Source organism: Onychostoma macrolepis, chromosome 08 (assembly GCF_012432095.1).
Source record: "Onychostoma macrolepis isolate SWU-2019 chromosome 08, ASM1243209v1, whole genome shotgun sequence".
NCBI lineage: Eukaryota > Metazoa > Chordata > Actinopteri > Cypriniformes > Cyprinidae > Onychostoma > Onychostoma macrolepis.
Window position 1 is genome coordinate 14,922,284 of NC_081162.1, and position 27,456 is coordinate 14,949,739.

At 36.9% G+C, this 27,456-nt stretch overlaps 2 protein-coding genes across 2 annotated transcripts in view; one reads left to right on the plus strand and one right to left on the minus strand.

Annotated features, from left to right (window-relative positions):
* Positions 1-74: 74 nt before the first annotated feature.
* Positions 75-5,656, plus strand: LOC131545412 (fibrinogen silencer-binding protein). Its single transcript, XM_058784207.1, has 5 exons — positions 75-202; positions 1,178-1,842; positions 1,932-2,037; positions 2,153-2,214; positions 3,182-5,656. The coding sequence occupies exons 2-5, from the start codon at positions 1,534-1,536 to the stop codon at positions 3,713-3,715; spliced, it is 1,011 nt and encodes a 336-aa protein (XP_058640190.1). The 5' UTR covers positions 75-202; positions 1,178-1,533; the 3' UTR covers positions 3,716-5,656.
* Positions 5,657-5,715: 59 nt separating this feature from the next.
* celsr3 (cadherin, EGF LAG seven-pass G-type receptor 3) overlaps positions 5,716-27,456 on the minus strand; it is a 46,168-nt gene continuing 24,427 nt past the window's right edge. Inside the window, 26 exon segments of the mRNA XM_058784139.1 lie at positions 5,716-7,464; positions 8,108-8,399; positions 8,402-8,980; positions 9,993-10,181; positions 10,296-10,469; positions 10,647-10,738; positions 11,367-11,464; positions 11,607-11,726; positions 11,880-12,006; positions 12,401-12,480; positions 12,611-12,723; positions 12,801-12,975; positions 14,331-14,537; positions 14,741-14,867; positions 15,783-15,950; positions 16,034-16,214; positions 16,292-16,441; positions 17,256-17,439; positions 17,553-17,762; positions 21,407-21,501; positions 21,590-21,691; positions 21,778-21,961; positions 23,332-23,452; positions 24,400-24,541; positions 26,539-26,707; positions 27,197-27,307. Of these exon segments, the coding sequence (XP_058640122.1) occupies positions 7,437-7,464; positions 8,108-8,399; positions 8,402-8,980; positions 9,993-10,181; positions 10,296-10,469; positions 10,647-10,738; positions 11,367-11,464; positions 11,607-11,726; positions 11,880-12,006; positions 12,401-12,480; positions 12,611-12,723; positions 12,801-12,975; positions 14,331-14,537; positions 14,741-14,867; positions 15,783-15,950; positions 16,034-16,214; positions 16,292-16,441; positions 17,256-17,439; positions 17,553-17,762; positions 21,407-21,501; positions 21,590-21,691; positions 21,778-21,961; positions 23,332-23,452; positions 24,400-24,541; positions 26,539-26,707; positions 27,197-27,307 (4,218 nt within the window). The 3' untranslated portion in view covers positions 5,716-7,436.

The following is a 27,456-nucleotide window of genomic DNA, read 5'->3' on the forward strand; positions in this document are numbered from 1 at the left end:
GGATCTCATGAGAATGGTATACAAATCATATAAAATGCACAAACCAGTGAACTGAACTGCCTTTTTTTTTTAATGCCCGGAGCGTCATTTTGCGCATGTGTCTCCAGTCTGTTGTTTAAATTTCTTACGGACCGCTTAAACCCAGGGGGTGGGGACAAAGTGTAATATTTTCGGGATAAAATCGTCAGACTGATGATTGCATGTAAGTAGGGTCAATATAAATAATATAAAATCAGTTTGTCATAAGCTATTGTGTGAATGCATGAGAGATTAATTAAGAACAGTGAGGTCTAGCTGTAGTCTTAAATCGCAGCTCAGGTTCACTTCTGTAACGTTAGTGCGATGCTCTGGTTTAGCGCTGTGGCTAACGAGACCAGCGGATCCATACTAATAGTAGTAATATTAAAATTCAGCCTGTTCCACCTGCTCCTGAATTATATGGCGAATCGGTGATTTTGAAGGCTTGTTTCTTCTTTGTTCATTCTTGCATTTAATAGCGATACGATTCCTGAACGAATTGTTGAGTCTGATCGTTGCAATGAGTCGGTTGAACTAGTTCACAAAAATGGACTGAACGATTCGTTTTCGAAACAACCTGAATGAGCCGAGGATACACGAGTGAGTTGATAATGAAAACATTTGGAGTGAACCGAACATTTTGGATAAATTACTTCAACAAGTAAATAGAATTGAATTGTAACAAATAAAATTAATTGGAAATGTATTTCGACAGTTTTTTCAACTTACAAAACAGTTGGTTTTAATAAATATAATTTATCAAGTGTAATAATTTATAATTTATATTTTATCAATCTTTTCACCAAGAGATGGAATGTTATAACAATGTAAATACACATTATATTTACATAATAAATACTTAAAAATATATATTAGCTGCATGGCTGTAAAACCGGAGACAAATTACAATAATCGCTTTTATCAACAAAACGACGACGTCGGTAGAATAATTGTTGAACTATTTTTTTTTTTTTCAACCGGCTCTTTGAAACGAACTGTTCAAAAGAACCGATTCTCAGAAATCAATTCTTGGAGCACATAAGGCTTTTTCCCCGAAGACCAAATGTTTAATTAATTCTTCAAAGAGGAGGAGCAGATATTAAGATTCTAAAACAGCAATTATTCCTTTTCATTTTGTTTTCTGTCTGCTGAATTACAGACTCCACATGTGTACCTGGTGACCCCTTGCGCATCAGGTGGATCCCGGATGCATTCCCGCTGAACACTGAAGCAGTTTACCTGTGGCATCCAGAGTTTAATATATCACTGCAACTGAAACTCTGGAAGTGTACTGCACATGACGACACCAAACCAACCTCACCTTCCTGTAATGCTGGAATGTAAAACTCAAAAACTGACACTGTGATACTGCAAATGTTACCATGTAAATGTTTTCAAACTAGAATGTTCTGTTGAAAATAAAACCAGTGCGATACTTTGTAGAATTTCTACAAATGAAGTAACACACAGTACCTCAATATAAGCCTTCTTACCCAGTTACACACAAATACACTCATGCTGACCACCATGACGTACCGTATGCCAAACTTCACTCTGGAGCAGAAGCTTTTCCTGCTTCGGAGAATCCATGCGGTGGTGGACACAGTCCAGGACTTTCGGAAAGACACCAACACTACTGTGCACCGGAACGCTGTATGGGCAGAGCTGGCTCAGGCCTTCAATGCGGCGTTCCCGAGTCGACCCCCCAGCAGCATCGGCTCTCTGAAGACGCTGTGGAAACGGCTGAAGGTGGAATGTCGTGTTGCACTGCAGAAGCGACAGGAACAGCAGGCAGCTGGGCTTCCTGTGTCTGCCCTCACTCAGGTAAATTGAAGTCTTATGTTTCTATAATTGAGTTACATGCTTTGGAAATTCTAGTAACACACAGTGTGGTTGTGTGTGGTTCTTGTCAGGTGCAGAGAGAAGTGATTGCTCTGGTGCCGAACCTCATCTCCTGTCTGGAGGAGGTAGACGGAGATGGCAGCTATGCTTCGGTTAGGGGTAGCTCACCTGGAGCAGGTAATTAATAGTCATGTCATCTCTATTACAGGATGAAATACTACCAGTCTTCCCAGCTGTCAGCTCTGTAATTATACAAGGAAGAAGATTAATTGAGTCATTCTCTCTCTTGTAGTGATGGGGCTTTCAGGCACTAATGGGAGTGAGCATGAAGATGCTGACCACAGTCAAAATGATGTAAGACTGAAATCAGCCTTGAAAGTATTACTAAAGTACCTCTTAAGCTAAGCGTTTTCTTTTATATTGCTGATTTTATTATAAAAATATGATTAACTCTCTTATGGCATGGAAAGTGTTCTTGCTTGCACCATTATTTTATAATGTGAAATGTTAACATTTTACATGGAGTAAACACAGGAAATGTGGTGAAAATGTAATATTAATGTATTTATTCATTTATAATTACATAAACTACATTCACTACCATTCAGAGGTTTTGGATAAGATTTTTTTAAAGGAATTGACAGTAAAGACATTTATAATAAATAAATACGGTTTTGTTGAACTTTCTATTCATCAAAGAATCCTGAAAAAAATGTAACAGTTTCCACAAAACATATTAATCTGCGCAACTGTTTCTAACATTGATACTAATAAGAGATGTTGCTTGAGCAGCGAATCAGCATATTAAAATGATTTTTGAAAGAACATATGACACTGGAATCTGAAGTAATACTGTAGCTGGTAAAAATTCAGATTTGCCATCACAGTAATAAATGACATTGTAAACTATATTAAAATAAAAAATATTATTTTAAATTGTAATAATATTTCACAATACCGTTTTACTGTATTTTTGCTCAAATAAATGCAGCTTTGGTGAACATAAATGACCTTTTTTTTTTAAAAACAAACATGAAAAATCTTGCTTTTTATTATAAAGCTGATATATACTATATATAAATAATTGTATATTATATGAATAAATATTAATATAACATTTTTAAAAGGGTAATTTTTGTAATATTCTGTGTTCCATACACTAGGCATATACATTTTCACCAGTGTTGCATTCATTGCAAATGTCCTGTGCTTACTACATGTACAATGCATGCATGTTATACTCTCAATATAGCATGCCGTTTTGAGCCTTGTTACATAAATGTACAGCAATTATGATGCTATTAAACTTCCTTTTTTACAGGAAGTAGACAGCAAGGAGAACTTAGCCATTGAGCTTGGATTGGTCTCACCCTCTCACCAACCTGTTAACTCTGGGATTCCTCCTGGCACTGCCTCCTCTCCTCTCCACTCACATTCAGTCTCTTCCAGGTCCAGCCGTCTCTCCCTCATCTACCCAACCCATGCAGGAAGCACCTCAGGGCTGGGATCAGGGACTAGGGGTGCAAACTTTGATACCCCACACAGAGAGTCGGTGGTGCCACGTGCTCCTGCTGGAGGAGCAGTTGAGAATTCATTACCGCCAATGGACTCTTATACCTCAAACTCGAAATGGGAGGCACGTCGACAGGAACTGTTTGAGCTGGAGCATCAGCAGACAATGAGTCTGTTACTGCTGCAGCAGTGTGTGTGGGAGGAGAAGAGGAAAGCAGTGAGACAAAAAGAGAAGGCTGCACGAGCCAAGAAGAGATATTATCAAGCCAAACTACGGAAGATCGGCGCAGATCCTCCACCTTCCAGTAGTGACAGCGAGGATAACGAATATCTACAGACTTGAACTCAGATGTTTATGACGTCTTAGCTATTTTTGCTTTCTTTTTGAAAGTCTTTTTTTTTATTCTAGCAATGCTGTTTATTTACAAAACAATATATTTTTTATTGTGGACTAAACTTACTTGGTGTTTAGGAAAGTACCATGTGTATCATATGGAGGGGGGAATTCACTCGAGCAGGCTTTGTTCCAATAGCCGATTCAAATCTGATTTCCTTTCATACTCTCTCTCGTCAACACTGATGCTGCATTCCATTCAATCAAAAGTGGGATAGTTAAAGGGATAATTCACCTGAAAAGTGAAATTCCTAATTTACTCACCCTCATATCACTTCAAACTCTTTCTTCTGTTATTTTGAAAAATGCCTCAGTGTTTATTTTGTCCATACAATAGAAGTAAATGAGTTCAGTGTTGTTAAAAACAGCTGAAATATTTCTCAAAATATCTTCTTTTGTGTTCTGCAGAAGAAAGGAAGTCATACATGTTTGGAGCGACATAAGGAGAAGTAAATGACAACAGAATTTTCTCTTTAAAGGCACTCCATAGTCCGACAGACTTAGATTATAACATATAAAGAATCAAATCATAATGTTAATGTTAGCTTCGCAATTGTCAACAAAGAAGCTTCTAGCATCTAATTTGCAGAGGATAAACAATGCTATGCAATGCTACCATTTGTTTTACATGGGTAAAATTATTAACATAAAATTAACATTTACCATTTTTTACAAGCCTGTAAGGTTTTAGTATAATGTAAATGTAATTACTTTGATCTGTTATTTAATTTAATTTGTTTAAGAGAGTGAATGTTTATCATGCACTGTGTCTCTGTGGGTCTCATGTTTAAGTGATATCATATAACAAAAACAACTGAAAATCTTATTTTAGGGAAGTATTCCAAATGGGAATTTGGAAATTGGAGTGCAATAGTCGAACACGTCCATCTAGTGCACGTTTACAATGGAAAAGCAGCGCGGTGGAATGCAAAAACATGTTCTTTGTGAACGGCCCAAAACCCTCGCACAGTCAGGCCAGAACTGAGCAGTGAGATGTTTAGTCCTGATACTTGTGCTTGATGAGAAGAGGAAATGAACTGAAATGAGATTTCTAATGTTACTGTATAGCATTTTAATTTAATGCTTGTGGATCAAACCAAGGATTGATTAAGGATTGATTCTCCAAGGCCCCTGTTTGATGCTCTATAGGATACATTACATTACAAACATTAAAAATGACTGTGGTAAGAAATTACACTGCAAGTATGAGGTGAGAAAACATCATTTTAAGATACAATATTGCAACATCCATTTGTGGAAAACATTTCAGGGGTCATTGCCAGTCCATAATCTATCCTTGGATACAACTCATCTGACTGTTTTAGGACAGCGTCTTCAGGACCAACCTTTAGATTCAGTTCACTGTAGCTCATTTATACTATGCAGGTTTTTTCAGGTAAATAAGTGCTTCTTTTAAAGTGACTTCCTACTCATGGAGTGCTTGAAGTTAATTCAGTGTTGTTGAATTACTTGTCTTAGTATACAGTGTTTGGGAACAGAGCCCTTTGTTCTTTTTCAAAATATGAAAACCTTAAAGGTCTGAAATGGAAATTCTGTCATCATTTTCTTACCCTCATTATGTTCCAAACCTTCATGTTCTATGTTGTATGAAAGTCACACAGGTTTGAAACAACATGAGGGTGAGTAAATGATACTTTCATTTTAGATGAGCTGTCTTTTAAGGAATGTTACAACAGTAGACTGGAAATTGAGTGTGTAAACCAGTGAAACAGAATGTTAGACTGAATTAAACTAGTGACAACCTTCCACTGTAAAAGCAGATATAAAATTTACATTTAGATGTAATTTCATTTGATTTGACTGAAATTCAGAAAAATGTGTAATGTGATAAACAAGTTACATTTTTTAACCATAGAAGTGTTTGTCTTGAATATTCAAAAAAACCCAAAAAAAAAACATACAGAAGCATGGTAGCAATAACTCTTTTATTGACGCCCAACGGGTCTCACTTTCATCTCCCATTGGTAGCAGATTTTTTTTCTGAAAACCCCTGTAAGTAAAAGGGATACAACATGTCCCACGATAAACATGTTGAGCCATTATACATTCCCCTTTTCTCTCTCCCACCCAATCATTGTCTTCTACCGCTCTCTCTCTCTCTGATGGACAGAGGATATTTCTTTTCCCAGAATGCATTGTGAACAGAAGAGAAGGGGGACATATCAGACGATACATGTACAAAAGTTTCACACATAAAACATTTGAAACAGATGAAATCGCTCTTATAAAAAAACAAAACTCCCATACGCACTTCTTTATAAACACTCCAGCAACGATTATGGTAGAGAAATGAATTTCAATAAATATTAATAAATAAAATAAATTAATTTAATGTCTGTACAAGATAAAGTTATGCAGTAATAAATAAAATATAAAACCATGAATAGAAAAAGTACTGGAGCACTTTATGACAGGTAAGAGGTATAAAAGGAATGATATAGGGCACTCTTTTTGGCAAAACTCAAGGTAATACTGCAAATGACTAAAGAGATAAAGTCATATGATGAATCACAATTTTCCTTTTAAACAGGAGCTTGATATTTTGAAGTCATCTCACCTTAATGACTGTATTTAGCTCATTTTACAATGTTCCTTCCTCTGAAGCACCAAGATTATTCAATACTCCACAGAGACAATAATGACTGATATCTAGATATGCTCTCTTTGTTAGAAAAGAATTAAATATCTTCTCCTGAATAGCTGACTTGGGATCTTTGAGTAACATTTCCTTAAGCGATGTTTGAATTATGATAATTCTGGATATGAAAGACGTCTTAATTATGCTACGAAGTCTTGTAGGCTAGTTATATGAATGATTAAAAGGTCTCTGCAACAAACTTCAACACATGCTTCAATATTATTTCAGAGCAGTTTGGCCAAAAATAGGCATTTCATACAAACATGAGTTTATTGGGGTTTGTTGAAGAAATGTGTTTAGATCGAGCTAAAATCTTCCAATCAAGTCACCTGTCTGAAAACAATCCATTGATTGACAATCATTACGGTCCAAACATATCTTCTGTTTCATAATTCTTTATAATTACAATCACTGTCTCTGGAGTTTTCCACCAATCCCATGTTTGGGCCAATAAGTTCTGCATTTACACGGACCAGTCCTTTTCTTCATAGACTCGCTCCGGTTTATCAGTGGGCGTGGCTTGTTGCATAAACACATGTTGGAGTGGAAAGATTGGAGTGGGAATGTTTGGGACTGTTTTGGCTTGGAATGGGTTTGAAAATGTTTTTTTTCGATCCTACCCACTTAAACACATATCCACACATCTTCAAAAACATCACTAGAGATTTTTCTTCTTTGATCTTTGATGAAAAAGATACAAAAAGTATAAAAATGTTCTGTACAGTTTTTTTCTCTCTCTCTTTGTCTCTGACCAGTCCTCTCAGCTGTTGGACTGAAATCTGAGGTTTGTAGTTTGGATTAATTGAAAATCATAGAAATCATCACCTTCTCTGGTCTGATTTCCTGTCTGTTCTCAGGAGGGTGATATCTCAAGCCCTTGATGAACAACTTCACTCTCACATCCTACGCTTTTCCCAGGGTGAAGTAGGAGTCCTGAACGCTCTGGTCGGCTATGTCCTGTGATTCTTGAGCCCATCTGCAGAGGTGCATTATGGGACTGTGAAGGAATCATCAAGATTGTCCATCACTTCTGTTAACTCTACAAAGAGAAAAAAGAAAAAGACAGAACAGGATAATGTCATCCTGTACATTTTTTTTGAAGGGGCACCAGTGGTAGCTCACTTAGTGCTATTTATATTACATATTTAAATCTTTCATTTATATACAGCGGTGGCCAAAATAATTAGGACACTAGGGTTTTCACCTGCTAAAAAATGGTTTTAAGTCAGTTATGTCTATTTATCCAGAAGAACTGTGGCAACGTCTCCAAGATGCTTCAAGTAAAATGTAAATAATATAAAATATTTTTTTATATTTTATAATGTTAAATAAAAATATAATTATTATTATTATCATTATTCATTAATTAGGACTATTTTAATAAAAACTTTTACATTTTTAATAACAACATTCATATTTTCTAATTTATATATTTAAATTGTTTAGGATATTTTTATTTTTAATAGAATTTTTCATATTTCATGTTTTTCACTTGTATTTATTTATTTTTTATTTTTTAAATAAAGAGCTGAAGAGTAAACCACACAAAATTTGTAACGGATCACCATGCATTTTTCTGTATGGAAAAGAGCAGTTTTGACATTTTGTAACTGAACAGAACCAAGGATGACCATGAAACAAATGAGGAACACAAAAGGAGACAAAACAGGGGCTGGACTTACTCAGAGTCAGGTGACACTTCAGAGACACTTTGAGAGGTTGCAGAGAGAGGAGGTGGGGAAGGGGAGGGGCCTGCCGAGGCAGCGACAGGGTTAGGGGGCGGGGTTAAGACAGAGGAGCTGAAGGAGGCAAGTATGGAGGAGAGGATATCCAGGTGTTCACTAGAGGGCGGGCGACTGGACGGAGCTCCGGGTGCAGCTGCAGATGGCGGGTACCTACATGGGGGAGCGGAGTCTAGGCGACCACGGCGAGAGGGCAGGGTTTCCTGGGGTTCCTCTGTGATTGGTGGAGGGGTGAGGAGGGTGGGTGTGGCTCAGGGTGTGAGAGCTGTCGGGGCGGCAGGGTTCTCAGCCACTCCCTGCAGGGCTGCGCTCCGCCGTTAGATTCCAACTGCTCCCGGGACCGACTGCTCATAAGAGCCCCTCCAAGGTGTTCCCGAGAGGCCTGTTGCCTTGTTAGAGTGTTAAGCTGCGTTCTCGAACCGCTTAACGAACCCTCTGCCCCCAATAATCCCACCATACCACCCCTGCCCACCAGATCCTCCCTGGAGGCATGGATACTGTGAACTGGGCCCAGCCTCTCTCTGGACCCACCCAGGTGTTCGGCACCAAGCTCGCGTCGTCTCGGCAACAGGTCGAGGTTATCACGAGAACGCTGGCGTCGTGCAAGTGAATCCAGGTGTTCGCGGGAAGAGTATCGGGAAGCAGGTTGGGACAGTGAGCCGGTGCCGGAGTACATACGACCATAGGAGGCGGCTGGGACGCCTCTGTGACCCAATGTGGAGGTCCTGTACCAAGACATCTCGCTGGGAGCGCGACCCACGGCAGACAGGCCCTGCAGAGCAGGAGGGCAGCCCAGACGATTCTTCAGGATTCCTGAGAAACGGATGCAGAGGGGTTTAGTATGGCTTCCTATGCTCCGATATTAAAATTCTGTCAATACATGAACATAGCAATAAGCCAATAACTATTTTCATGTAAAAGCAGATAACCAATTATATAAAGAATTATAATTTATTCTATTTTTATTAATATTTCATTTCTAAAATATTTTCTTAATAAAAGTTAAATGAAAATACAATCCTTATTTATTTATTTTTTTTTTTTAAAAATATTGTAAAATGCTACAATATAATAATGTACATATAAAGTACAGTATGCAAAATGGATACTGAGATTAAATTTTAAATACTAACTTAGTAAGTAAGTTGTAAGTGATAAATGATGGAAAGGTAATCTAAAAATAAAAATAGGGGAAATAAGTCAATAAATGAAAAAAATTATAACAATATTTAATATCAGCCAGTGTTATTTTAGCGTCATTGAGCTACTGTTATAGCTTTTATTCATATTTTGAATTAGGTTTTGTTTTTATATTCCCTGTTTTTATTTTAATTTTAATTAAAGTTTTAGTAATTGAGTTGTGTATTTTTGCCATTTTTATAATTTTTTTTTAACATGACAGCATAGTTTTATTAACAATTTTAGTTATTTTAGTACATCAAGCTAAACCAATGAAAATGAGAAACGTAGTCTTGGCAACTAGCTGAATAATAAGTTAGATGAAAAAATAAGTTTAATATTTTAAAATATTTTATTTTACTTCTGTTAATTTTAAGTTAATTATGTTAAATTAATATTTTATTTTATTTCAGTTAATTACTTACTATGACTTCAGTTTTAGTTAACTATAATAATATCAATAACAACCCAGATAACAGCCAGTAGCCAGTACAGTGTAGTGTTGGTGAAGTTGTTTTTAAGGTTCTTTAAGATTAACTTTACGTAAGCATTAGACGACAGCAGAGGTCATCTAAATTTTAAAAAAAAGAAGAAGGAATAAGTATCGTTATTGGCCAATATTGGATAATATGAATGTGTGCCTCACCCTTGCGGTGTCTGTGTGTGAGTCCGTTCTCATCTCCGCTGGTCAGTGCTGCTTCTGGCTGGTTGTTATTAGCTGCGTCCTTGCTGTAGTCGCCCCCTAGGCGGCGCTCTGAGCCCCATTTCTGCAGTGAATGTGCCTCGCAGCCTTCCAGCGCTGGCCAATAGGAGAGCAGGTCATTGCCATCCAGATCTGACACATAAACAATTCCATACACTAACAGTTGGGTATCACAAACTAAGTTTCTGCACTCCTTTGGCTTCAGTAACAATAACTCATAGACAACTGCAACAATAATATTGGTACCTTTTCCACCGTTGTGGGTGGGCTCTGTGAGTAAACGTTCGCCATGACCAGTCCGCTTGAAGCGTCGTTGGATGCGTCCACGCAGGCGCACATTGTCCTCGCTCTCTGATGATGGGATGGACAAACTCCGCTCCTCTTCCAGTGAGAGATCAGAATCTGAGTCTGAGTCCTCACCTGACAGACAAACAGAAAAATAGATAAACTAAATGACACTAATTCTGACATGACATGGTCACAAACACTAGAATTAAAGAATGATGAATAAAGAATAAAGAATGACCAGCGAGCAGTTAAGGAGTGTGTGTAAGTGTGAATACGTACATGCATGCAGGTTATTGTGTGTTAGTGTACCTCCGTTGCGGTGAAACATTGCCACGTCCAGGTCAGTGGCCCCTGTGTGACCAAGAGTGTGTTCTAGAGTCTGCCGTGCCAAGAGATTCTCCCTGAGAAAAACATATATGCCAACTTCACTCAGGCTTTCAGTTTGCTACATACAGATACATACAGTAGGTAGTCAACAAAAATGTTCAGCTTACAAATGATGTATAATGTACAATATTAAAATATGAAAGTGATATACAGTCTACAGTTATTTATTTTTATTTTGCATTTGTTTTATTACAAAATACACTGCACAAAAGTATGTGGTCTCTAGTTATTTATTTATTTATTTTAATGTTGTTGAAAGAACTCTTATGCTTATCAAGGCTGCATTTATTTGGTCAAAAATATGGTAAATACAGGAATATTGTAAAATATTATTACAACTGTTTTCTATTTGAACATATTTTAAAATGTAATTTTTTTCTTGTGATGCAACGCTGAATTTTCAGCAGCCATTGCTCCTGTCTTCAGTGTCACGTGATATATATATATATATATATATATATATATATATATATAATAGCATAGCATAGTAAAAAAAATACAGTACAATACATAGTTCATTGTTAGTTCATCACACACATTTATTTTAATATATCACCAATATTGTCAAATGTGCTTATTTTTTGGTATACATCATTTTAAGAATTGTGAATCTGAAATTGATGTGTTGATGTGTTGACAGACCTGGCACTGCTGACTGATGAGATGGTTGAAGTTCCGAGTGTGATCCGGTGTAATCCGCTCTGCTCCAGCAGGGAGGCGCTGTTGTATGGATTTTGGCCCTGCACACATACAGCAGGTTACAAATCCACATGCTTATTTTCACTCCATGAGGTCAAATACGGGTTTGTGTTAAAGATGCGTGTGTAAAGCTGTGAATGTGTTGGGGGTCATATGATAATATGTATGTTTGTGTTCACTAACTGTAATCTGTGGAGGTCTGGGAGGTTCTTCACTGGGGCTTTTCTTGCCCAGACAGGCCAGTTTCCAGGCCTCCTGCACCTCAGAGTTCAGGATAGTAAAAACCAACAGTACAGCCAATCCCTGAGACACAGGAGTAGGAGAATGACATTATACTACATTATGTAGAACACAACTGTCAAAGTGTACAGGGTAAATAATGCAAAAATGACAATGACAAATTCAAGCACACAAACACACAAAAGAAGAGATGAGTAAGAGCCAGTGCACACTTACCTGTACGCAACAGAGGACAATGAACAGGTAGTGGAACGCCAGGACACTGTTATTAACAGCCATAAGACCAAACAACCAAACACATGTACTCAATAATAACAGGAGGAAGGCACTGCGGATAGTAGAACTGAGAGATAGAGAGAGAGAAATAGAATAAAAGGAATTAATGTAGAATAAAGAGGCGAAAAGTCATAAATTCTGTGCAAGAAATTTAGCACATATGCAGGGAAGAAGCACCAGTATAACTTTCACAATTTTTGGAAAAAATGTATAATATAATATAATATAATAATTTTTGGTTGGGGTGTAAAGAAAAAAATGCTCACTTTGGTTTCAAACATCTTCTTTTGTTTTTAGCATAAGAAAGAAATTCATACAGGTTTCAATTTGAAGGTGAGTAAATGATGACAAAATTTTCATTTTTTGGGGTCACACAAATAATATTCATGATGATAAATTTATAAATTTCCCCTCCAACATTCCATATTGATTGTTCCTGAACACATGCATGTTGTACTCACATCACGGGCAGCTTCTTTATCTCCTTCTGAGTGGGGTTGCATGTCATACGCAGGACCATTAAAAACATTCCACCATTCATCTGCAAACAGAGAGATTTGTCAATATAGACGATCATTACAGTACTTCACACATCCAGAGGGAGAATTACAGAGACACATAAAAACCATTAAATGGCACAAACAACACAAACACACTGAAGAGCACAGTACCAGGATGACGACGCTAACTGGTCCTGCAAAGCTCCACATGAGCTTATCGTACATGGAGATCCAGCAGAAATCTGGGTTGCCATACCCCTCTGGATCCAACCCGACTGCCAGCCCTGCAGCACACACACATGTCACAGAGCATATCTGCATGAAAGTACACGTGTGTGTGTGTGTGTGTGTGTTTACACACCTGTAATGATAGCAGGGACTCCCCAGCCAATAGCATAGTAGAATCTCATGGCTCCATAGTTGATGTTTCTCGCTTCTGTTTGCATACGGTAAATATGAAGAGCTTCCACGAACAGCCATGCAAATGCCGACATAAAGAAGTAATGGAGCAGAATTGCAACCACCGTACACAGGAACTGCACCAATCAGAGAGAATCAGACAGAATAAACCAATTAGACCAGAGAAAAGACAATAACAGCATATTTCATGTGTAAAAAACATTAGTTTTATACTACATTAAAACATACATATTTCTTTCTATTGAGTTATTGGCCTGATAAAAGTGGGAGATGCTGTGGCTTTGTTGTTTGCACATAGGTTCTGACTTATTGAGATGTGGTGCTCAGTTGGGTGTTTTGAGTTCAAATCCAGCTTAAACCATTTCCGGATCTCATTCCCACCACTTCCTGAATGCTCTCTGCAGCACATGTCCAAAAAACAGAATCTAAGGTCTAAAATCAATATATGCCAGCAAAGTCGATGTTCGTGAGAGAAGATGAATTATGAATGAACACATACTCTATCACATACACACCCACATCCCAGTACAATGGTTGAAATTAATGAACTCAGCAGTAACAGGCTTTTAGTGTGAGTGGTTTGCACTCCTGAGAATAACGTCTGTTAAAAATGGTGTTAACCTGCTTTAGAAAGAGAACTAATGTGTGAGTGTCTGTCTGAGGACGAGAGAGATACAGAGAGAGCGTCTGTGTCAAGAAAAGTGTTAAATAATGTCTGGTTCCCAGCTCACTGTGTAGTGTAAGTGGCTTTTGTACCATATTGCTCTAATGGCTGAAATGTCAGTTTCTGAATGACAAATCATATTCAAGCTGCCAAGTGCTTTATCCTGACAATCAGCTTGCTTTCTACTGAACTATTCATGATGTTTAATACCTGCTGTTACACTCGCCTTTATAAAAGCTTTAAAACATAAAGTGGCTCTAAATGTCTGAGACCACGTTAAAAATCTGGGACTTTTTTTATTCAAAATGGAAAATAAACAAAGCTGAATGAAACAAAGAAAAATAACTGATCATATGATGAACTTTATTTACTATATATGTGTGTGTGTGTGTGTGTGTGTAATATTTACTGTATATATTTAACATCATATACATTATTTAAATATAAAAAATATATATATTTATTTAATTTTTTACAAATTTGTGATTTATATATTGTTTGAACCAACACTGTATTGTATCAACATAATATTGTGAAATATTATTACAATTTAAAATAACTGTTTTCTATTACAATATAATTAAAAATGTAATTTATTTCTGATGGCAAAGCTGAATTTTCAGCAGTCATTACTCCAGTCTTCAGCGTCACATATCAATAACAATGTACGTTCAGCACAAAGGAGACTACACAGATTGCGTTTGTCTCTTACAGTGTTCTTGTCTTCGAGCCCACCCAAACTTTCTTTGTCTGTCTCACTAACCCACATTTAGATTCAGACACACACAGACATCTCTCCTCTCTGACCTGTTGTTCCGTCTGGTTGATGCCCAGCAGGTATGTGAGGTGGGAGAGGAGCGTAGCGGCAGCCATGTTGGAATGAATGCTGCGTGTGTTTGATTTCAGTCCCCTCAGGCACGATAAAACCACCACTGTTAGCAACAACGCCGCCATGGAAACTGAGAGCGAGGAGTATGTTACTATGGCGAGGGTCTCCAGGTCACCCTCTAACTGCTGCTTAGCAAACAGAGAGAGAGAGAGAAGGGAAAAGATATCAGCAACGGTGCTTGTGCTGAAGGAGAAGTCACTATGGAACATCCTGTTGCTATGTAGTATTAGATTCTTGAAAAACATGAATATTTCTTGTAAAGAATAGTTTTTCAGTGACGTGGCCTTGATCGTTCTTTGTTCTGTGTGTGTGTGCGCATGTACATCACCTCTCTCTGTGAGCTGTCCATAAGGACTCCAAAAGTTCCCAGTCTGTGGCACTGACAGCGAACATGTGACGTGTTCCTATATACCACACTACAGTCCCTCACCGTCCAGCAGCCTCCTGCTGATACACTGAACACACATTCAGAGCATTTACTGGTTATTCCTTACAAGAAGAATACAGACTACCATTCAAAGGTCTGCCGTCTGTAAGATTTTTTAATGTTTTTGAACATTAGAAGTCAAATACACTCAACAAAGCTGCATTAATTTGATCAAATATAAAACAGTAATATTGTGAAATATTTTTTACAATTTAAAATAACTGTTTTCTGATTTAATATATTTTAAAAGACGACAAAGCTGAATTTTCAGCAGCCATTACTGCAGGCTTCAGTGTCACATGATCCTTCTTAATTGATTTTGCTGTTTAATATTTTGTGGAAACCATGACAGATGAATTATCATTAATGTATCATGGTAAGGGAGATTTAAAAGAAAGAAAGAAAGAAAGAAAGGCATGTTTATTCAGCAAGGACCCATTAAACTGATCAAAAGCGACAGTACAGATTTCAATGTCAAATAAATGCTGTTTTTTCTTCTTTATCAAAGAATCCTGAAAAAAGGTATCATGGTTTCAACGAAAACATTAAACAGTTGTATTAACTGTTTAAAAAAATTGGTAATAATAAGAACCATTTTTAATAATTGATGTTGTTCATGTCGTTCCAAACCTGTATATCTTTTTGTTATGTTGAACATAAAAGAAGATATTTTGAGGAATGATGGTAATCAAACAGTTGATGGTCCCCATTGACTTCCATAGTATTTCTTTCCATAGTATTTCTATTTAACTGTTTGATTACCAGCAAAATCTTCTTTTGTGTTCAGCATAAGAAAGAAACTTACACAGGTTTAGAACGACATGAGGGTGAGTAAATGATGACAGAATTTTCCATTTTTGAGGTGAACTATTCCTATAATAGTGGTTTTGTTTGTCCTTGAGACATGAAATTGAGTAAACAAAGACAGCGCACATAGACTTACGGGCTGCTGTGATTCCACTGCACACACAGTGGTTTGCTGCGGTTGCTGGTCTCCAGAAGACGAAACTCCAGCAGGACCGGAGTGTCCAGAAAACCCTCCACGAATGTCTGGTTATTGTACACAGAAACACTCACTACAGGCGAGTTCAACACAGGGTGTCTAGGTAACCTGCAGAGATGCACATGCATTGTTAGAAAGACAATCACACTCACAGATCACAGTGATCCGTGTGCTGTTTATCACTTTCTAACCTGACGCCGCGACGGTCTGTGTGGTATTTAGGGGGAAGTGCGGCCCCTAGGCTTCGATAAATGAGGAGGATGACAATGGAGACCGGTGCCTCTTGCAGTGACAAAGAACGGCGCGCTGCTGTTGCTTCTAACGTCTGATTGGCCAACAGGTTCACAGGGCCAGCAGGAGATGGAGCTGAAACTAAACACACAGATTTATTTCTCAATGCTTTTAAGCTTTGTAAATGGGTTTAAAGAGTGTGTATATGTGATACATACAGAAGTTGCGTTGTGACACTAGTGCAGTAGGGGGCAGCACAACATGTGTGTGAGCATCCCAAAGCGCTTGACCTCGGAACAGAGTACTGTGATACCGTGGAAAACGTCGCCGCACGTGTGTGTGGTTGTCAACGCGATCCAGAGTCATGACTGCAAAATACAAACACACACACACACTGTGTGAACTACAGGATTCTTTTAATAGATCTGTTCTCTGTAGTGCTGCAGTTTTTCTGCTGATCCTACCCGAGGTGTACACTGCAGGTGTTAGCCTCACATTGATCTTTCTCAACTTCACCTCACACTGCACATGACAGATTATTTCCAATATTTTACTTTTTCCCACCATCAGCTGACTAAGACATTCTCTCCTCCAGAGTGAAAGTGCTATGCTTGTCACAAACAAAATTAATATTTACTGGTTCGAAGCAACTTAATATGCCACACATTATTTTACAAAAAACATAAAAAATAAAATATATAAAATACAAGTAATATATTATAAGTAATATAATTATTAATAAGTATCATGCCCATCACAGTAAAAAAATGAAAAAAGAATTTAATGATTAAATTAAATTAATTAAATATATAACTTACTAAGATTTGTTTAAAGTCAGGATTGATATTTAAATATCCTTCATGAACAAAATATAAATAAATCAACAGAAATGCTTCAAAGACTGTTGCAATGAAAAGCATTTTATCTGAAATCAATTTTCAGAGCACAGTCAAGTTAATTTAGACTGACATGGATCTTTTCACTCCCATCAGAAATCATTCTAATATGCTGAACACTTTCTATTATGATCTGTATTTTCTTTGATAAAGAACAGCATTTATTTGAAACTGATTTTTCTTTTTTTTTTTTTATGAAAATAAGAATCTAAAAATCAATTGAATGCATCTTTGCTGAATAAAAGTAATTATTTCTTCTGTATGTTTGTTGTGTATTGATGCTGACCGATGTTTGGGGCGACGAGTGCCACAGGATTGAGGTAGGTCTGTTTCATGTTCTGGGCGAGTATGCGGACGTACTGCTCCAACAGATCGGCCAATCCCGCCGCTCCAGTCTGACCTGAACCTTGACCCCTCCACAATGCAGCACTGCCTGGACCCAACAAAACACTACAGCCTCGCAACACATTCTGCAGAGAGAGACAGACCAAAGCAAGACGTTAATCAACTAGTCTTGTCAAGTTCAATAAAATTTGAATGTCAAATTTCCAGCTATTCATCAGTTCCCTAAGGTAATACACACCTCATTGAAATGTGCATCCTGAGTAGCTGTCAAACCAAAGCCTGACTGGAGGCTCTCAAAGGTCAGGAGGCGAGACAGCAGCCGCTCGGCTATCTGAAGGTCATTGCCATAGAGACGGGTTGTTGCCTCTGTGACGTCACGAAGCTGATGGGCCAGTTTTTTCTCAATGATGGTGCTGAGTTCTGTCTCATTTCTTTCTAAAGCCTCCAGCTACACACACACATTGAAAAAATTATTATGTAATACAGACAAGCAGCTCCAAAACTGTGTAAAAGTTATGGATCTTAGGCCTGTTTCACACATCCTGTGTCAACATGAGCTATGCATAATGCACATTCAATTTATGACAATTAAGCAGTTTGTAACTTTTGTGTAGAATAATGATTTTTGGATGTTATATAAATATAATTAAGACACGAGTTATGTAATAATTTGCAAAGTCCAAATCCTAAGAAACACTTCATAATGTATGGGCTCTATTAAAATAAATATTATGGATGTTGAATGATATTGGATTTTTTTAATGTATTGGTCAATTCTGAATATTAACAATGTGCATGCTCATTTCTGCTATATTTACATTTTAAATAAGCTTCGCTGTAACAACACATCATACATACAAAATTAAATAAAATAAAAAAACACTAATAATTTAATAAGATTAAATCAATCCAAAATCAAATCAAAATGAATATGCATTTTAATACAGCACATTTTAATGCTGAAATGCCAAAATCCATTTTAAAATGACTCATTTTAATTTTATTTTAATAATATTAAAATATCATATATATATATATATATATATATATATATATATATATACACACACACACACGTGGTCAGAATTGTTGGTACCCTTGGTGAATATGATCAAAGAAGGCTGTGAAAATAAATGTGCAAAAGATCCTTTTGATCTTTTTTTTTTTTTTTATCACAAAAATCTAAGCTTTCATTGGAGAATAAGAATTTAAAATGGGGGGAAATATCATTATGAAATAAATGTTTTTTTTCTCAAATACATGTTGGACACAATTACTGGCACCCCTAGAAATTCTTATGAGTAAAATATATATCTGAAATATATTCCTATTCATATTCACAATTTTGAGCACACCATTATGTGATTATGAACATGAAATTATCCAGCCATGGCTTCCTGTTTCACAGAAATATAAATAGGAGGGAAAACAAAGGCCAAATTCCAAATTAATCATTCATCACAATGAGAAAAACCAAAGAATATATTTCTGATGTGCAGCAAAAGATAATTGAGCTTCACAAATTAGAAAGTGGCTTTAAGAAAAGCAGTGAAAATGTCCATTTCCACCATCAGGGCAATAATTAAGAATTTCCAATCAACAGAAATAGATATAAATAGAGATATGTCGTCAATATTGGGCATCATTTCTCCTCTGAGATGCATTTAAGATCTGGTGTACCTCAAGGATCGATTCTTGGTCCAGTATTGTTCTCACTTTATATGCTTCCTTTAGGGCTTATTTTTAACAAGCATGGGGTCTCTTTCCATCTTTATGCAGATGACACCCAAATTTACATGCCCTTAAAGCGTGGCAATAAACATGCCATTAAGCCCATTTTGGATTGCCTGGAAGAACTGAAACTTTGGCTTGCAACAAATTTTTTATGCCTCAATGAGAGTAAAACTGAATTCATTATGTTTGGTCCCAATGATAAAAGTGTATATGATCTCGAAACTACTTCTCTGTCACCATACAGTACTACTTGTGTCAGAAACTTGGGTGTTTGGTTTGACAATAACCTCAAATTTGATAAGCAGATAAATTCCGTTGTTAAGTCCTGTTTTTATCATATCCGGCTTCTCTCCAAAGTGAAATCGTTTCTATCATCAATTAGTCTAGGCTTGACTAATTCTCTGTACATTGGTGTTCCTCAGTCCTGTGTCTCTCGCCTGCAGTTAGTCCAGAATGCAGCAGCTCGGCTTCTTACTGGAAAGCGCAAATACGATAGTATTAAACCGGTTTTAATCTCACTTCATTGGCTTCCAGTAAAGTACAGAATTGATTTTAAAATTCTATTGTTTGTTTTTAAGTCTCTTAACAATCTGGCTCCATCGTACTTAACTGAGTTGTTACAGCCTCATACTTTGTCGAGATCGCTCAGATCTACTAATTCTGACCTATTGCATGTTCCTAGGACAAGGCTAAAAACGAGAGGTGGCCGTGCCTTTTCTGTTGTTTGCCCAAAACTTTGGAATAGTCTCCCCTCTCATATCAGAACTGCTCCAACCTTGTCTGTTTTAAATCCACACTAAAGACCTATTTTTTCTCGTTGGCATTTGATATTCCATGATGAATTGTCTCTGTCCTTGTGTTTGCAGCCACACATTCTTATAGCCTGTGTATATTTTGTGAATATCAGAGTTTTATAGCTGTATTTAATTTGCCTGTAGTCTGTACAGTGTTGTAAAGCACTTTGGTCAACTTTGGTTGTTTTTAAACTGTGCTATATAAATGAAATTGTATTGTATTGTATAGAAAATGTTATGAATCTGCCTGGAAGAGGACGTGTGTCTACATCGTCCTAATGCACGGTGAGAAGGAGAGTTTGAGTGGCTAAAGACTCTCCATGGACCACAGCTGGAGAATTGCAGGGTCAGGGTCAGAAAACCTTAAAAAAATTATCAAACAGCACCTACATCACCACATGTTGTTTGGGAGGGCTTCAAGAAAAAAAATCAAGAAAAGAAAATGCTTTCACCAAAAAACAATCTCCAGCATATTCAGTTATCAGACATGACTGGAACTTCAAATGGGACTGGCTTCTATGGTCAGATGTAACAAAAAAATGAGCTTTTTAGTAGCAAACACTCAAGATGGGTTTGGTGAACACAGGGATAAAAAGTACCCCATGTGTACAATGACATATACTGCTGTATTTTTTATGTTGTGGGCCTATATTTCTGCTGGAGGTCCTGGACATCTTGTTTAGACACATGGCATCACTGATTCTATCAAATCCCAACAGATAAAAAAATCAATAAGTGACTGACTCTGTTAGAAATCTTATAATGGGCCATGTTTGGATCTTCCAACTGTACAATAATCCAAACACAAACCTTAAAAACAACAAAAATGGGTCACTGGGCACAAAACCAAGCTTCTGCTGGCCATTCCAGTCCTCTGACCTGAACCCTGTAGAAAATGAGTGGGGTGAACTGAAGAGAAGAAGCACCGTCATGGAGCTGGGAATCTAAAGGGTCTGGAGTGATTCTGGATGAAGGAATGGTCTCTGATCTCTTGTCAGGTGTTCTCTAACCTCATCAGGCATTATAGGAGAACATTTAGAGCTGTTAAACTGGCAAATGGAGGTTTCAAAAAGTATTGAATAAAAGGGTATTGTCTCCAATATGTATTAGAGAAAATCATTTATTTCATAATGATATTTCCCCCCATTTTAAATTCTTATTCTCCAATGAAAAGTTAGATTTTTGTGATTTAAAAAAAATAATAGATCAAAAGGATTAACAATGCAGATTTATTTCCACAGCCTTCTTTGATCATATTTACCAAGGGCACCAACAATTCTGAGCACATGTGTGTATTTATATATATTTATATATATATATATATATATATATATACTGTATATATATACACTATAGAAAACATATATTATCTATTTATTTGTTATTTATCTTACAACCAATTCTATCCTATTGAGCTCTAACAGGAAAATACATTTTTGCCAATAGTACAGAATTTGAATATCTATCCATGCAAAATCTTCAGTGTAGGAACCCAGACAATGTTTCTGCCAAAAATGTATGCAATAGGCCTCATTATAGTAAATGTGGAGGTATAGATTCTCACAGCTGTGTTTAGCTCCACAAAAGGAGGAGAGGTGCAGTTGTACAGATCAGGGTCGAGCCATCCTCTCTCTCCATCACAGTGCCGAATCGCAGTTCCTTGGAAAAAGAGATGAAGAAATGCATTAGATGGACTTCAAAAAAAGACACATAAAAGACACAGATGTGAATCTACACACTCACTCACCTACTGATCCTTTGGGACAGGGGACAGCAGCAGGCAGGTTGAACTTTGTTCTAGGCCACCAGATTGCTGATGTTATGGTCTTCGGACAGCCATCATAGATTACTAAGAAAAGCGGGTGAGGAAATGATTAACAATTGTGGAGAGAACATGAAAGGATTAATGGTTGGATGAATGGGTATTTATTGTACCTTCACAGCCTGTTTGTGTGACCTCAGCAAATGGATTGTCACACATGTTACACTGTCTGCCAATCACTCCAGGTCGGCACTGGCACTGGCCGCTCTCGGGGTCACATGACCTTGAGAAGGAGCCCACTGGATAGCAGTCACATGGCAGGCAGACATCACTGCCCTGCCGTCGGTAATGAAACTCCTGACACACACAAAAACATCCATATTAACACATGCATTTACAACACAAACTGATGAAAATCACAAAGCATAGTGATTCTAATATAACAGCTAGAATAATAAACAAAATTCCTTCATATATTTCAAAAGCCTGATAAGATTGTGTGTGTTCATGTTTTCCTTTGGGATCGGAGTGTAATATACAGATAATCAAAAGCCTGATGTACAGCGTGAGGGTGAGTAAAGCTTTATTATAGCACCCCAGAGTGAAGAACACATTTCTCTAATCTCTTAATTACACTTAAACACACACACACACACAAACCAATTAAAACTTCCCAGACCAGCTATACTGTATGAACAATTATATGTGAACGTGGGCATTCACTCCTATAAATAGTACCAAATCAAAAGAACGTGTGAATTTGACTATATCCATTTAAAGACTGGAAGGTATTATCTGTACATACTGGCAAAATGCATACTGTATACAGGAAAGTGCAATATAACATGCTACTATTAAGAGAAATTTGTGCAACTTCATAACCTAAAATACCTGTAGATGTACAAATGATGATTTCAATTTAAAGCTGTGGTGCTTTGGCAGGAAATTCACAAAATCTCCAATTCCTATGCTCACTAGTTTCTCCATCATTTTGTATACTCTATATACCGTTTTAATAATAAAATTGAAAATAAAGTAAAGCTGGAACGTGCCTATTTAATGTAAAATGTGTGTCTAAAAAGCTCTAACTGCTAAAAATGCATTGTCGATTCACCACAGGCTGATCCTGAGAAACTGTTTTTACTCTCCTGAAACTCTGAGAAGGTCAGGAACATTAAGTTTTCTCTGAGGAGCATAACGCTCCGCATGTTTATGAAGCTGCTGGTTGTTGGAACAGCTTTTACTGTGACTGCTGATCCTTATACTGAAACAGTATGTTTGTGTTCTTATGGTATACAGAGTGTATGGAGTAGACTTGTGCTTGTCTTATGTTACAGGAACTTTAAGAGGGTTTAAGTATCAAAGCCAGCAGACAAATCAGTTCAAATACAGATTTAACATTGAAAATATGAAATGTTCTTGAGCACCAAGTCAACATATTAGAATGATTTCTGAGGGATCATGTGACACTGAAGACTGGAGTACTGCATGACGAAAATTCAGCTTTGTCATCATTAAAATAGAAAACAGCTTTAAATTGTAGTAATATTTCACAATATTACTGTTTTTGATCAAATAAATGCAGCCTTGGTGAGCATAAGAGATCCCAATTCCAAACTTTTAAACGGTAGTGCACATGTATAAGTGAATCTGTGATTTTCTTTCTTTATTTCATGTTTTTTGGATGTCCTACTTATTTAACATACAGTATAACAGCATGCATGCACCTTGCAGTGGCAGTGTCCAGTGGTCTTATTGCAGTCGGTGTTAAAGCCTTTACTGGCTTCACAGTGGCAGGGTCCACATGTCGGGCTGCCCCACCATCCACGAGGACATTGCTGCTCGACCCTACAAACACACACACACACACAGTTAGATTTGATCAAATACCTATGTATCTAGGGCAGATCTGACATGGAGAGCGAGACAGCGTGACACAGAGAGAGAGAGAGAGAGAGAGAGAGAGAGAGATGGAGCCAACAGATAAAAGAGAGCAGATGAGATTGTCGCTGTTGTGAAGGATTTGGTCGAGCGTGTGTTAGTTTGAGGTAGGGGTTGAATTAGGGTCACATGAGTCACAGTCTGTCGGTAAACTTAAGTCTACTTTCATCCATTCAAAGCCAGCAAACCTTAAGCACACATGCATACATACGGCTAAGCAGAACAAATGCATCATTAACATGAACACAAACTTATTCTCCATACACATCCAGTCTTTCGGATAAGCTTTGAACACTGGATTAGTGTGACAGGAAACTCTCACACATGCACACAAATTCAGCCGTAAATCTGAATGCACCAATAAAGTCTTTGTCCATCTCTCACTGATTATCTAACTGGTACATTTTGCTTCTCAACTTAGAGATTATAGTCAGAATAAAAACTGCCTTATAACTAAATTTTTTGTTTTGTATTTTTGAAAAGCAAAATTGTGTAAGATAAAAACACTTTTTTTCTGAGAATATAACTTCAAGTAAATTATTTTTGTACCATATTAGAATTTTTTGTCATGTATGAACCTGACTAAATTTAGTTGGATTTCTGATTAAAACAAGGGGGAAAATATAGGAAAATATATAAAGAAAAAAGAAAAAGAAAAAAATAACTATTTTTCCTACATTTATCTTCTTTTAAGTATGTTTAGATATTGCTACTGAGCGGGACAAAAACATTATATATTATATAATTAAGAAAACATCTTTTTTCAGCACATGTAATGATTCAGTAGTGATGTGTGTGTGTGATAATTTGTGCTCATGTAGTTGTGCATACATGTGGTGTATATTAATGTGTACCTGTGTTGGCAGTACTGTCCATAGTGATTGTCCTCACAATCACAAATATATCCATGTGAGGAGCTGGGTTTCCTGTGACACTTTGCTTGATTTTCACATGGGTTCAGCTGACATGCATCCATACAGCTTTTACCATAGAATCCTGCAAATGAAAAATGTAAACTGTAACAACAGAATATTTTTTCAATGTTAAAGTATTTTCTCAGCCATTCTTAGGTTAATTTCAGTGAAAAGTATAAACACTGTAACTGCTATCACAGAGTTGGCTCAACCAATATTGTGAGTTTGGGGCGGGGCTATGTGTATGAGCGACCAATGGCAGGGAGTGTTCAGTGAGCTGTTTGTATACCAGAAAGACTTGAAAAGAGTCATGAAAAATCAAGTTTTCTGTGATCTTTTGAGATTTCAGAGCCCAAAAAAGATTATCCACTGAATTTTTTTTAATTTTTATGACTGATCACATCAATTCAACTTCGACAGTCTGAGTGACACGTTTCAGTGTGAACTGTTTTGCAAACCTAAAACAATGTAATTCTGGATGAGGCAGTGCCGAATTTATTGGATATGGCAGCAAACCCTCAGCTTGTTACTCATTTCAGGTGGCTTAAAGGCACAGAAGCAAAAAAAAAACTGCCTGTTTAAACAGTCAAAAGGCAAAATAAAACATGACTAACATTATAGATGGATCTCAGGGAAAATAATGCAATAAAAATGTATGATACAAAGAAATTCATCATAGATAATAAAGGAAAAGATATACACGCCCCAATTAAATCTCCAACAATGAAATTCAATTGAGGGAAAAACATCAACATATTTATTGAATTAAAGGCATAAAACACACAGGAAATGAATGAACTGAAACTATTCCACTCTCTACACAAAACAGCATAGCCTTGATCTTTCCTTCACCAGAGTCATATAGAAAGCCTCCATCTGCACAACAAGTGATCAAAAGACACAATAACCCCCTTTCTCTGTCTCTCTCCTTCAGCAGGGAGATGTTTGAACTACTGTGCAAAAGTGTGTGCAACCCTATTAAAATGAATAAAGAAAATTAGAAATGGAATGCAGTAATACAACCATATGATCTTCTGATGAAGCCTTCCACTGCTTTGAATGCTATAGAAGTCACTACAGGTTTACAATAAAGTCCTCAGAAAAGGCAACTTTATTCAGCACAGACTCAGCTAGCACGCTGCAGTACTGAGACTCATTAAAACTTTTAAATTATGTATGGGAATCTAACAAACAACAGAGCAAGAGGGAGAGATATTTCTGCTCTTAAATTTAGGCACTCTGTGTGTGTGTCTGAGAGAGAGAGATGTGTGGGTTTACTCTACCAGGAGGAGGTCTGAGAAATTAATTCAGATTTTATGAGGGGAGTCTTTGATTTCTCTTTCTGCACAGCACTATTAATAACAGTGGGCTGATGCAACTTTAACGGCATGATAATGAAGTGAACGAGTCTGTATCTTCATTCAGATGTGATGGGAGCTCATACCAACACAAGCACTTGTAAATGTATATCATGTACTCTGTGTGGGTGAACTGTCAGGCTGTTAACAGAAACCACTGACATGCTCTATGTATTATTAATACACATATAGACTGTACAGATGTCTGACACCACACTGAAAACTGAAAAAATATATGTGGGATTCAATAACTAATTTAGAAATATGTAAAATCTTAGTATACTGAATGCTTTAAAACAAAAATAAAGAAGAAAGTATAATTTTGTGCTTCTAAGTCTAATCAAAAAAGGAAATTTGTGATTGATCATGTGAACTCCGTTGTGCTTAGATGTTCTTCTTTTACTAAAGCACAAGCTGCTCTTTGGATCTTTCTCAAATCATGCTGGAGAACACGATTATCAATTTTACAAAAACTTGTAGAGTTCATGCAGCTCGAGTAGTGATGCCATTAAAGCACACCTAACATTGAAATTTTCAATTCAACTCTTGATTAAAATTCTTATGCTGATAATAAATATTGTGATGAAAAATGCATTAAATTAGAAAAATGCAACATAGATTTTCACATAGACTTCTAAACTTTTGTACCCCATTGTATGTATACCAAACATTTTGATTCTGTACATTTTGTATCCAATCACAATCATAATTCACATCTTACCTGGTTCACAAACACAGGTGTGTCGATCCCATTCATCAGTGCATTGGCTGTGGGCGGGACAAGGGGAGGAGATACACGGGTTGCCAACATTACAGCCAGTCTCCACCTTGATGGTTCTGGAAGGGCGTGGCAACGCAGGGGAATCAGGACGCACCCCCAGACGCACCCCCTGAGGACACATACCGGAACATAGAACATATATATATATATGCACACATCAACAAAAATAAAAAATTGATCAAAGGTCTTGCTGAGCATCATAGACTTCTTTAAAAATACAACAAAAAAAGTATTCAATTAAAATACAAAAAAAATAAAATAAAAAAATTCACAAATAAAATTAATAATAATCAAATTAATTTTAAAATGTCTAATAAATTAAATGGAAATGATGAATGGGAATTTAGTTAGTAAATGCTTTGCTGACTGCACATTTGAAGGAACTTTTATATTATGTCTGTTCTCTAAGTTCTCATTAATTATTCAACTAATTGTCTGCTTGTTAAAAACTAATGACACCATTAGGAATTCAAAACTACCAATAATTCATACATTACAGAAGGCTGCTGAAGCAGAAATGCGGTGAGCACAGTTGAGTTCATATCAGGTTATTATAAAAAGAGAACACAAAAAATGACTGAAAGTTACAAAGACGCACCTGAACGCAGCCACGTATCCCATTTTGCACCTCTCCTGACCCTAAAACCCCACCAACATGCAGGTGCTTCACCTTTACACCATTAATCTCATTCCCAACAATGACTGTTCCCTGTGACAGAGAGAGATTTGAAGAGAGGCAGAGAAAGAAATGGAGAAAGTGAGGTTATATTAGTTTATCTAAGTTATATTGCATGTAAGTCAGTGTTTAATCACGAAACCAGTGATCTGTGTCTGACTTGTAGTTTAATCCAGAAAGAT

What these genes read in the sequence shown, in the direction of transcription:
- LOC131545412 (XM_058784207.1), top strand. Translation starts at nt 1,534, where the DNA reads ATGCTGACCACCATGACGTACCGTATGCCAAACTTCACTCTGGAGCAG. An exon ending in CTGTGTCTGCCCTCACTCAG is followed by an intron (nt 1,843 to 1,931) that starts GTAAATTGAAGT and finishes GGTTCTTGTCAG; the next exon opens with GTGCAGAGAGAAGTGATTGC. An exon ending in CTGACCACAGTCAAAATGAT is followed by an intron (nt 2,215 to 3,181) that starts GTAAGACTGAAA and finishes CCTTTTTTACAG; the next exon opens with GAAGTAGACAGCAAGGAGAA.